The 12,345-nt window shown below is 38.1% G+C and overlaps 2 protein-coding genes across 4 annotated transcripts in view; both read left to right on the top strand.

Annotated features, from left to right (window-relative positions):
• Window positions 1–7,501, top strand: part of myo15aa (myosin XVAa) — a 40,397-nt gene extending 32,896 nt beyond the window's left edge. Inside the window, exons 43-62 of the mRNA XM_077213841.1 lie at window positions 551–669; window positions 802–943; window positions 1,027–1,138; window positions 1,686–1,760; window positions 2,035–2,240; window positions 2,330–2,472; window positions 2,578–2,650; window positions 3,114–3,186; window positions 3,301–3,374; window positions 3,493–3,575; window positions 3,671–3,801; window positions 3,886–3,980; window positions 4,050–4,127; window positions 4,221–4,317; window positions 4,439–4,599; window positions 4,755–4,888; window positions 5,675–5,808; window positions 5,890–6,023; window positions 6,677–6,817; window positions 6,955–7,501. Coding sequence (XP_077069956.1) covers window positions 551–669; window positions 802–943; window positions 1,027–1,138; window positions 1,686–1,760; window positions 2,035–2,240; window positions 2,330–2,472; window positions 2,578–2,650; window positions 3,114–3,186; window positions 3,301–3,374; window positions 3,493–3,575; window positions 3,671–3,801; window positions 3,886–3,980; window positions 4,050–4,127; window positions 4,221–4,317; window positions 4,439–4,599; window positions 4,755–4,888; window positions 5,675–5,808; window positions 5,890–6,023; window positions 6,677–6,817; window positions 6,955–7,056 — 2,307 coding nt within the window. The 3' untranslated portion in view covers window positions 7,057–7,501. The remainder of the gene's footprint in view (window positions 1–550; window positions 670–801; window positions 944–1,026; window positions 1,139–1,685; window positions 1,761–2,034; window positions 2,241–2,329; window positions 2,473–2,577; window positions 2,651–3,113; window positions 3,187–3,300; window positions 3,375–3,492; window positions 3,576–3,670; window positions 3,802–3,885; window positions 3,981–4,049; window positions 4,128–4,220; window positions 4,318–4,438; window positions 4,600–4,754; window positions 4,889–5,674; window positions 5,809–5,889; window positions 6,024–6,676; window positions 6,818–6,954) is intronic.
• Window positions 7,502–7,857: 356 nt separating this feature from the next.
• llgl1 (LLGL scribble cell polarity complex component 1) overlaps window positions 7,858–12,345 on the top strand; it is a 45,502-nt gene continuing 41,014 nt past the window's right edge. For all 3 annotated transcript variants that reach the window (XM_077213254.1, XM_077213253.1, XM_077213252.1), the window contains exons 1-2: window positions 7,858–8,092; window positions 9,572–9,669. In XM_077213254.1, the coding sequence (XP_077069369.1) occupies window positions 8,012–8,092; window positions 9,572–9,669 (179 nt within the window). In that variant the 5' untranslated portion in view covers window positions 7,858–8,011. The remainder of the gene's footprint in view (window positions 8,093–9,571; window positions 9,670–12,345) is intronic.

Below are 12,345 nucleotides of genomic sequence, written 5' to 3'. Positions count from 1 at the left end.
ACCTGGTACAGTAGATTGCGTTGGTCATTAAGGAAATGATCTGACTGCGTCTGTCCTCTTTAATTTGTGTCGTCAGTAGATCACGCGCAGAACTTTCCACTCCCATCGGCCCTGTTTTGGAATCCCGCTCTCACGGTAATTTCCCCTGTTTAGTAAATCTGCCCCTAAATCTACTACGTTGCTGCTGCAGTTGATTATTGCTGCTACTGCTGCAGAACAAATATGGACTTGCCAATAGATACACAGAGATGCTGCTGTGAGCATGTAAGATACGCTGCTGCTGCTGCATGAATAGACTTACAAAATCTAGATCTAGGCAGGTGTATCTGGGGGAGGTTCAGTTCTGCAGGACTAGCAAACAGTGAACACTGAACCAGTCATGTTGCGCAAACTGCAATGAGATGGGCTGCAATCAGCTTGTGCCATGTGGTAATGGTCTGATTACTTGCAGATTGCATGTAAAGGGCCTATCAGCATGCGCCATCTAGAGGTTCATTACTGAACTAGATAAGCCTAAAAGAGAAAATCTTCCTGTTCTTGCTCTGAACAGGGCAGTGTTGGCACAGGGGTCCAGGTGCTGTCTGTATCTCATAGAGGAATCAAGCTTTTAAAAATGGTTCGGAGCAGTGCGGTAGCCCCAGACTACTTCAGAGTTCTACGACCCTACAGGTACCAGTTGCTGAGGCTCGTAATGTCTGTGTTATGTCATTGTTTTTAGCGTTTTAGTGTAGAATTAATTATACAGTACCACCATCACCATCATAAATATTCCTTGTTGTGATCATTGTTAACCTCTTACAGCTATACAGACATCATGTTCGTCACCATTCCTTCTAAAAACATGCTGGAATTCAACCTCACCAATGAGAAACTGATTCTGTTCTCTGCCAAAGCTCCTCAGGTTAAAACTATGATTGACTACTTTATCACAGAGCTGAAAAAGGTCAGTTCCCTCATACATTGATTCACTTCAGGGATGATTGGCTGTGGTGTTGTGTGTTAATTGTAGTCTGTCTCTCGCTCTAGGACTCAGACTATGTCGTTGCTGTGCGTAATTACATTACAGATGACAGAACGCTGCTGAGTTTCCACAAGGGAGACATCATACGCTTGCAGAAAATGGAAGGCCTGGATGCAGGTGAGACTGCTTTAGACCAAAAGTGGTCATGAAGACCTTACATTACTCTTCATATTTGGGGGGAAAGAGTCTAAATAATTAGGATAGCAGCTCTGAAATATAACACTTAAAAGTCAATAATGTAATATGTTAATTTGTTGATTTAAAAAAAAACTGCTTTTTATACATAAAACACCTTTTTAAAATAAAGTTTAAAAAGCTTGTTTTAAAATAATGAATTAAAAATTTGTATTTACTTAAAAATTTTCCACAAATAAACTGGAACATGCATATACTAGATAATTACTAAATTACTTTAATTTTACTAAGTAATTGTTACTTTTTTCTTTAGAATTTTTCTTTCAGAATTTAACGTGTCCTTGCTAAAAAAAAAAGAAAGATTTTTCTGTACAAAAAAAATGTTCTGACCCCAAACTTTTGAAAGATAGCATAATGATATAATATAGCTAAAATAGTATGCTTAGGGTGTAAAAGATTGTGTAAAAGGGACAATAACGTGTTCACCTACGCCATAACTTTGACTGCTGGCTCTGTGGCTGTTTCACAGGCCAGTGTTATGGTTGCATAGTGAAAAAGAAGGTGATTCTCCTGGAGGAGTTAAAAAGAGACACACCTGATTTTGGTGGGTCATGCGTGGAACCGGCATGGAGTGCTTTTTGGGGGTTTCTTGATGTGCTGTTTTACTGTTCTGCACTTAACAATGTCTTTACAGTTGAATTTCTGGTTTGCAGATTTATCTGAATTTATGCATCCCTAGTTGCATGTATAGAAACGGTCTTCCTTCTGTTTGCATGATGGTTTCACTGATGCTTTTTATACAGGAACTTAAAACTCTTAAAATGTCATACTACCATCATACGCAAATTTTCACACACCATGTCTTGTTTCGTGCAAAGGCTGGAAGTTTGGGGCCATTCATGGGCGATCTGGGGTTTTTCCTGTGGAGTTTGTACAGCCAGTGGCTGCTCCTGACTTCATTAGCATTCCTGTGGACAAGAAAGAGGAACCCAAGAATAAGCAGGGGCGCGTGGCCGCCTCGGCCGCCGTAGCTGTAGCTGTGGGGTCTGCTGCCGCAGCCCATGAACTGGGCCGGTCCATTGAGGTATATGTGCTTCACAGGCATGTAAATCCTAATTTATATGTACCATAGATCCTTCTGAGAGCCGTTGTGTCACTGCATCTCACCTCTAGGTGGCGTCTCCTGTCAGTGAGTACGTAGAGGCCTTTACAGACAGTGCTGATATGGACATCGATGAGAGAATCTTTCAGGACAGCCAATACAACATGGTGGAGTTTGCCAAGAAATTTTTCAGAGGGGCCGAGAGAAGCAACGGGTCTGTTGATTACGTCATGGGGCATTACGAGCTCAGGTTCTCACGGTTGCATAGCTGAATTAAGAAAAAATAATAGATATACTGATATATGCTTGTATTTTGCAGTGATTCATATAAGAAAAAGTCAAAGAAGACAAAGGAATCCAGAGAACCATCAGAAATGGTGAAATTTTCCAAGGTATAGATTACATACAATACCATCAATTTTGAAACATTAAGGTTTTTAAAATAATATAGTTAATATAAAATTAGTATACTGCCATTATTTACTCATCGTGAAATTTAAAACAGATATTGAGGCTTTTCAGCTTTAAAAACCATAAAAGTATCATAAAAGTAGCCCATGCATCTTGTGCACTATATTACAAGTCTACTGAATCACATAATAGCTTTGTGTGGGGGACAATTTAATTAAATATTCGCTAAAATTGGATCATTCAGTGAACAGAACCATTTCAAAGAATGTTTCATTAATGAATTGTACAATGGAGATCTAGGGTGAATATAATCAGCACTTACTTTAAATACATTTTATATGATTTTAACATACCTTTATATAATAATAATAATAAACATAGGTGATATATTTTATGAAGCTTTTTTTATGCATATTGTAATTGATTTTTGCTTTGGTTTTTTAGTCTCCAATTCAAGAGTCCCTGATCGAGTTCACTGATGAAAATATGAACAGAGTCGCAGGAGAGATTTTTCTTGGTAAGCAGAATCTTACGTTTACACAAACTAAGAGACAGATTTTTTTTTCTGTCATCAATTTTTTCTTTTTAATGTTTACAATCTAATATGACTTCAATGATGATTATCCTTCAGCTATAATGAAGTTTATGGGAGACTACCCTATGAAAGGTCAGGCCGAGCAGGACGTTGTCAGCACCATCCTAAGGGTATGCAACTCTTCAAATAGCCCAACAAGCCTTGCCATCATGAAATATTAAGATACCAGACAGGAATGTGCTTAATATCTTCAATGCCACTGTGATATAAGCTCAATCTCTGTTGCAGTTGAGTGGCGAATATGGATTAATGAAGGATGAAGCGTACTGCCAAGTCCTCAAGCAGATCTCTGGGAACACCAGCTCCAAGACGTATAGGCCTGCTTTTTTTCTGAATGAACGAACCATGTAGGACTCATTGTAATGTGCCAAGCAGAGTAACAGATGATCTTTACTGTGTTTCGCAGGGAGAGTTGTCAGCGGGGCTGGAGGCTGCTGTACATCCTCACTGCATACTACAAGTGTTCAGAGGCGCTTAAACCTTACTTGCTTAAATACCTTCAGGATGTCTGTGCAAGTCCTGGGGTGCACTTTCAAGGTATTTTGCCTATATGTTACAAGTACACAAATCACACTGATTACATATTAATTGACAAATACAAATAACACGATATGTTGATAGGCATTGCCAAGGCTTGTGAGCAGAACCTAAGGAAGACGTTCCAATACGGTGGACGTGTTGAGCATCCTAATGGGATGGAATTGAAAGCTATGCTGGTTAGTTGCACATAAGCAAATGTCAATGCTTCACCAATCTGTGCTTAATTATGCACAATTGTTTTCAAGGCTGGAAGGAGTTCCAAGCGCCAGTTGTTTCTTCTTCCTGGTGGAATTGAACGCCACCTAAAGATCAAAACCTGCTCAGTAAGTTGCCTCTGTGATATTTATTTCACCTTGACCTATCATATTCATTTAGTAGGAAACGTTTGATTCTAATTCACTCTTGTTGCTTTGAAGGTGGCTCTGGATGCCATCGAAGAGCTGTGCTATGAGATGGGTCTGCATAAACTTGAGGCCTTGGATGAATATGCTATATTTGTTGTCACAAACAGAGGTGAGAAGGAAAAAACACATAGTTCAAATAATTCGCCGCTGATTGTTTTCAGTAGCTGAGATGGTAGATATGATACAAGTAATACAAGCTGTTTTCTCATGTGTTGTCACTCTTTCTCCAGGTCAGAATGTCCGGCCTCTAAACAAAAGAGAGTACATCTTGGATATTGCTACAGAGGCTGAACACGTTGATAGCAACTACAGTCTGTGGTTTCGAAGGGTGATATGGACGCAGCCACTAAAGTTTGACAACGAGCTCGGGGTCACTATGCATTACAATCAGGTACATCAGCCGGACTGATTCAATTTCCCAGACATTCCTTTCATGTCTTGTGCTGCTTATTTCATAAGTTACAAAGATCTAAGGCATTTGTCCATGTTTTGATCTAAGTTATCTCTGTTCAGGCTACTAATCTGACCTTCATTCATATTTTGCAGGTGTCCCCTGACTACTTGAAAGGGCTGCTCAATGTTGTCCCACAGGGTAAGGCCAGTGAGCAGCAGCTTCAGCAAGTGTCAAAACTGGCAGCTCTGCAACATCGTGCCAAGGACTCGCTCTACCTGCCCTCCATGTAATGCCATTAATCTGGCCTCACTGAAATGTTATGTATTTCGTCAAAAGTGAAAAATGTTTTTTGCAAAATGCAATTTACAAGTGACATTAAAGACATTTATAATTTTACAAAATATTTATATTTAAAATAAATCTTTATATTCATAAAATAATTTAGAAAAAATGTGTTACGATTTCACAACACTTTTAACATAGATTCGTTGATAATCAAAAACATGTTTCTTGAGCAGCAAATCAAAGTACTAGAATGATTTCTGAAGGATCATGTGACACTGAAGACTGGAGTAATGATGCTGAAAACTCAGTTCTGACATCACAGGAATAAATCACATGTTAAAATATATTAACATAGAAAACAAACATTTTAAATTGTGATATTTCACAATTTTACTGTTTTTACTGTATTTTTTGATCGAATAAATTCAGCCTTGTTGAACAGAAGAGACATTGACCCCCAAACTTTGAACAGTCGTGTACACACACTGACCATTAAGATCTCACATGCCTGATCTCAATCAGAAAATTGTAGTTGTCGAGGAATACACTCCCAGGGATCATTACTAGGTACGAGGGAGAAATGATTCACTCTGAAGATGTCTGTCTATATATTAATTACTGTGCAAAAATTCTATAGAGGTAAAACTTGTGACTGTAAAAACACTTGTGTTTATTGTAATTGTTTAGCCGGCCCCTGATGGAGAAAATCACCTGGCTAGTGTTCCTGAGGTCATTTAAGTTTGACACCTCATTTATAGACCAACTTTCTCTTGTTCTCTGCCATCAGCCATGAGGTTCAGGAGTGTATTCCCACCCAGCTCTTTGGTCTCCAGCGGCCCCAGCAGTGGTTAAACATGGTAAACCAGCATATGCAGCAGGTGCAGGCCCTCAGTCCTCATCAGGCCAAAGCACAATTTCTGGGTGAGGTGTTGACTTAGGAGAACAGCCAATGTGGAGAATTTATTCAAAAGGCTGATTGTTGTACTTGTGTTTCTGTTTCAGGGCTTGTGAGTGCTTTTCCCATGTTTGGCTCGTCATTCTTCTACATACAGAGCAGCAGCAATGATGCTATCAACACCCCGTGTGTACTGGCTGTCAATCAAAATGGTCTGAACTTTCTAAGCAAAGAGACCCATGTAAGTTTAATCTTTACTTAAAGCCCGTTAGAATAACCATTTTCATTCCTGTGATGTCAAAGCTGAATTTTCAGCATCATTACTCCCGTCTTCAGTGTCACATGATCCTTCAAAAATCATTTTAATACGCTTATTTAAAGAAACATTATTATAAATGTTGAAAACAGTTGTGCTACTTATTATTTTTGTGGAAATCATGATACATTTTTTTCAAGGCTCTTTGGTTAATAGAAAAGTAATAAATGACAGCGTTTATTTGAAATAGAAATATTTTGTAACAGTATAAATTTCTGTATGGTCCCTTTTAATCAATTGAATGGTCCTTGCTGAATAATAGTATTATTTGTTTCAAAAGTCTTACTGACCCCAAACTTTTGAATGGTAGTATATCTCTTTAAGGCTCCTATTTAAATCATTAACACTTTTTCTGAATTTTAGTAAATATGAAGCATGTCCTAGATATATATTTAATTGAATTTTGCACCAATTTATGTTAAAGTATGCATTATTCTGGGATTTGAATATGTAATCTGCTTTGGCACTGCTTAAGCGTCCATTTTGCCCTATATTTGCAAATGTATTTGCATTTCCTCCCAAGATATTATATAACATGGTCATGTATAGACTTCACAGCTGTTTTCAATGTTCCTCAGGAACCAATGGTGAAGTTTCCGCTGAAGGAGGTCCAGTCCACCCGGACACAGAGGCCCACAGCTGGCTCCAGTTACCCGTATGTGGAGATAATGCTGGGTGACCTAATGTCTCAACGCATTACACAGTTACAGCTGGATCAGGTATGGACTTTCAAATAAAAGAGGGAATGTATGATTCCAAATCATCACACAATATAAATCTAAGTCATATATAATGAATATTCATTTTCACTGGGCCAGTGTGGGCTGAGCTAATTCCTGTGCGTTTGACTTGACAGAGCCTTGAGCTGTGCCGTGTCATCGCCATGCATGTGGAGAACCTGCTGTCCGTACGAGAGAAGAGACTTACTCTGCCGCCCAGTGAAATCACACTGCTCTAGCACGCCTTCTCACTGGTGTTATTTATTAGTACTTTTATGGGAATAATTGCAATCAGACACTATTTAACTCATACACATCCAAAGCCAGCTGTCATTATTGATAGTGCAATATGTCTGTTTGCAATTTAAACAAGTTCCAGGATTAGTTTGTTATTCGCAACAATTTGCATGCTTTCCATTTGGTTGAACATAATATGGTCCCATAGTTTAAAACAGTATATTTCTACCTCTAGCTCCGAACACATTATGAGAGAGAAAGAGTAATAAAAAAATGTAGCCACTGTTTTTGAAGTTGCACTACTTGAGACTATTATGATTTAAATATTCATAGAATGTTTTTATTATGTTAAATTCTCTTTGTGGACGAGAAATGCACTATATGTACAATGAATGTAGTAGGTATAATATGAAGTCTTTATTCTAAATAAAATGAATCACAGCTGTACTGTCTCTCACAATTGAATTTAATTACACTGAATGGACATTGAATAATATTAACATTATGCTGTTAAACGTTTAAAAATATATATATATGAATGTCATTTAAAGTTTTAACTTTTAATTTTTTTTAAAAGTTTTACCTGACTGATAACTTCGTGCATTGTAATTAAATTGATGCTAGGCAATTCAAACGTGTGAATAAATAGTTAAGCCAGCCAAATCCTGATCCGTGTTTTCCACGCGTTTGCTGGAAGTGGGCGTGGCTTGGTGAATTGGTTACAGATTCTTGCCTCTGATTGGCTCTCCTGAGACGTGATTCCTGCGAACTTGCCCTTTGGTTAAACTGCATAAACACACAGCTGAAAACTTGCACGGCTTGAGGAGTGGATACAAAAGAAACTGGAGCTTGCATGAAGGATCACATTGTTTCTCTGCACCGATTCTGCACGCTTAACGGAATTTATATCAATCTGAGACGGTGAGGGCTGTGATATATCTCTGATTCGGCTTCAGGATGATGAAGTTTAGGTTCAGACGGCAGGGAAATGACCCTCATCGTGAGAAAATCAAGCAGGATCTATTTGCATTCAATAAGGTATGTGGGATATATAGCGTTGGTTCTCCTGTCTCTCGAGCATGCATGATTTTCGGGTTGCATTGAAACCGACTGAAAGAACATTTAATTAAAGCAAATTTATGTATAATTGCATGCACTGTTTAAATGTTGTTTTCACTAACACGCAACTGTTAACAGCGATGTTTTCCAACTATCAGGGTCAGATATATAGGTTAATTATCAACAATATACACGCATGAAAGTTGTTTGAAACAGTTTTTCTTCTTGTTAATGCACAGTTGGACTTTTTTATAGCTTTACGAGAATGAAAAATGTGTTGTGTGTTTGATATTCATCTTCATCAGTGGAGCTCATTAAATCAGATGAGATCAGGGCGCGTTGTCTATTGTGAGTGACCTCAAAGTTTACTCCTGTTTGTATCTTCTGCGGTTAGTTTTTACATTTTTTTCCCCCAACGAATTTCAATTGCAGAACAGGAAGTGTCTGTCATGCAGTTTCTTTTACTTAATTTTGGTATGTTTGACACAAAATATATATATTTTTAAATTAATTTGCATGTATGCGTGCATGCATGTACACATAACATAAATAACATATGTAATTACATAAGAGCTAAATATTAATTTAGATCAATGATAATTTTATTAAATAAAAAATAAATAATGTTTGTTTATTGATGTTGGTTTCTGAGCCTTGAATGTGTCCTACAGTGGTGCTGGCAGTAACAGCAGTGTGATTGCAAGGGTTTGTAGAGCCCTTTATAACGAGGCTGCTCTTAAATCATAATGAACATGTTACTGCTCCCCTGCCAGAAACACAGAAAGGGTTTGTTTGTTGGCTCTTTACTGATGACCAAACTCTTGCAACATTTCTAGCCCTCCTCCTCATTGTAAAGCACCATGAGAGAGACAATTTTTAAATGTCTTAGCCCTCAGTTTTTGTTCATTTCTCTAATGCTGCTGATGACTTTTATTCCCAGATGGTTTAGTGGTGTGGAGGGAAGGTGTTTGTGTGTCATACTGATGAAGTGTCATGACACTGACACAATCTTAAGAAGGTCTTGTTATTTACTGTCACACTTTGTCAACCAAAGAGATCTGCACCCTTCGGCCAACTTCAAGCCTTGTTTTGCTCAAATTCGTGCCCTCTGTGTGTTGATTGATGATGGTTTTAAAATTGCCCCAAAACGTGTTTCTGCAAATCAATTTTGATAGCTTGTGTGAAGATGATGAATTTAACTTTTTCTGTCAAATCTACTAGGTTTCCTTCCTTACTATTTCTGGTTTTGTATTTTTGTTGTTGTAAAAACAAGGAAATCTCCTTCCTGTCAGGATCGCACAACTAGATTGCGAATTGTAGCATCAGGGCTCATTAGAGGTCAATGAAGTATGAATTGAGAGAATTAAGAGGAATTCTTACATTTTCTATATGATTTACATTACGTGTGAGTTTAAGTTCTAAATGTGAGATTTCCTCTCTTTTTCTTTTTTTACTCAGACAGTTGAACATGGATTCCCAAACCAGCCAAGCGCTTTGGCCTATGATCCCAAACTGCAGCTTATGGCCATTGGAACTAAATCAGGGGCCATCAAATTGTATCCTTTTGTGAGCGCTTTACTAAAATGGAATTAATGATTAAAGTTCACTTTTTGTTATACACTGAATACCACTTGAGATTTATAAAAAAAGAAATGTGTACTTTATCCAACACGAATGCATTACATTGATCAAAAGTGGACAGTATACATTGGTTTTCAGGAGACTGTATAGAATTTTTTTTTTGTAACGATGCATGTTTCCACGAAAATAGTAGGCAGCACAACTTTTACATGTAGACACATATGTGAACAATTTTTTTTTTTTATAAAATGGAGTTATTTGTATTTGTCTATATAATGGTGTCCAAACTTTGGTGACTATACCACTGACATTTTACATCAACAGGGTTATTGAACACTGCTTTTCAGTGATATAGTATTAAACTCTTTGCATCCTTGATGATACTTCTCCAAACTCTCAGTAATTTTCTTAAAATGTTGAGAAAGATTTAGTCATGTTTATCTCGATCGATGATACAATGCAGTGAGGGAACGTTCTAGTTTATGGTTCACTGATTGTGATGAATTACTCTGGATGTATGGCTCTGTTGTGTTGAAGACTTGAGTACATCTGCCTTTGTACACAGTGTGACTCACTACATATTGTGCTAGACCTATCAAACTTGGTACTTTAAAAACAAACTTTTCTAAATTGTCATAATTATAGTTGACGCTGTCCAGGCCGGAATGTTTACGTCCAGTGGGTTTAAGGAATGATTAGGAGGGTATTATCAGAATAAAGTGTTGGAGACTCCTTTGGAAAGCTATCATTATCTAGTCCTCTTGGACTGGACGAGTCAAACAGCCAAAACATACAATCCAACATTCTTTCACAGTAATGCTTGCTTTTTTCCTTGAGATGGAAGCTGAGATACGGGCAGGATCAGTGATATTATGATGATTGTGATGGTACAGTGCAGGTCTTTGAGCTTTAGGAGGCTGGTAGTGTCAGGCACAGGCCAGCTGAGAGACGCTCAGCCTGCAGCCTTGACTCACTCTGTGGGGAGGGTGTGAGCTGAGGACGGCCTGATCTGACAGCCTGCCACTCACCAGATCTGAGCGAATATCTGTCAGCACTTCGAAGCTAATGCCTCGTCCGTCAGACAAGAAGACTCTTGTCAAGGATAGAGAGAAGACAGAGACTGGTTGGGTGTAAATAAAGGGTTGAGTAATGACAGATTTGGCTTTGAAGGCATTTGATTGGGTTTTGAAGGCTGTGTGATGGGAGATCAAAGTTTGGTTTACCCATTCTGACACCATCCTTATTAAAACTGGATGTCTTTGAATAACTACTGGGAATACAACATTAGCTTAGTGTTGCCCTCGCTCTTTTTTTCTGGCATTAAGAGTTATTTTTGAGAGACATAAGTTCTGTTTAGACGTTTCCTCATTTTCTTTTTACAAGGAAAACTAAATGACTTTGGCGTCGCACTATTTTGTTTTGTGCTGAATTCTGCAGAATGGATTTAAATGCTAGGGCATAATCAAATTAGCCCAAATATGCAATAAACTAGTGTTTTCCCCCCCCTTATTATACAGTGGTGCTCAGAATTAATGGCAGCCCTGGTATATGATAAAAAATGGCTGTACAAAATAAATCTGCATTTATCCTTTTGATCTTTCATTCAAATATTTAGCAAAAATCTAACCTTTCATTGAAGTAAAATAATTGAAAGTGGGGGGTAAGTCACATTATGAATAAATGCTTTTCTCCAAAACATGCTGGCCATAATTATTGGATCCCTGTTATTAAATACTTCTTGCAACCTCCTTTTGCCAAGATGACAGCTCTGAGTTTTCTCCTATAATGCCTGATGAGTTTGGAGAACACCTGCCAAGAGATCAGAGACCATTCCTTCATACAGAATCTCTCCAGATCCTTCAGATTCACAAGTTCATGTTGGTGCTTCTTCTCTTCAGTTCAGTCCACCCGTTTTCTATAGGGTTCAGTTCAGGGGACTGGGACGGTCTTGGCAGAAGCTTCATTTTGTGTTCAGTGACCCATTTTTGTATTGATTTTGATGTTTGTTTTGGACCGTTGTCTTGATGGAAGATCCAACCACAGCCTATTATAAGATTTCTAGGAGAGGCAGTCAGGTTTTGATTTTTTTTTTTAATTTTATTTTTTATCTGTTGATATTTGCTAGAATCCCTAATACCATTTATCTGAACAAGATGTCCAGGACCTCAAGCAAAAAATAGGCCCCCAACATATAAGATCCAGCAATATATTTAACCATAGGCATGGGGTACTTTTTATCCCTGTTTGCACCAAACACATCTGGTGGGTTTGGTGCCAAAAAGCCCTTTTTTTGTTTCATCTGACCATAGAATCTGGTCCATTTTGAAGTTCCAGTCATGTCTGATAACTTAATATGCTGGAGTTTATTTTTGGAGGAGCGAAGAGGATTTTTCTTGAAACCCTCCCAAACAACATGTGGTGATGTAGGGGTTGTTTCTGACCCCCAAGACTCAAGTAATCTCTGCAATTCCCCAGCTGTGATCCTTGGAGAGTCTTTGGCCCCTCAAACTTTCCTCTTCACTGTGCATTAAGACAATATAGACACACGTCCTCTTCCTGGCAGATTATTAACATCTTTAGTTGATTGGAACTTCTTAATTATTGGCCTGATGCTCAAGTTGGGGATTTTCAATTCTTTAGCCATTTTCTTA

This window comes from Siphateles boraxobius, unplaced genomic scaffold (assembly GCF_051911475.1).
Source record: "Siphateles boraxobius isolate OS27281-9 unplaced genomic scaffold, OSU_SipBor_1 66, whole genome shotgun sequence".
Classification (NCBI taxonomy): Eukaryota; Metazoa; Chordata; class Actinopteri; order Cypriniformes; family Leuciscidae; genus Siphateles; species Siphateles boraxobius.
This window is presented reverse-complemented; position numbering and strand designations above follow the sequence as displayed.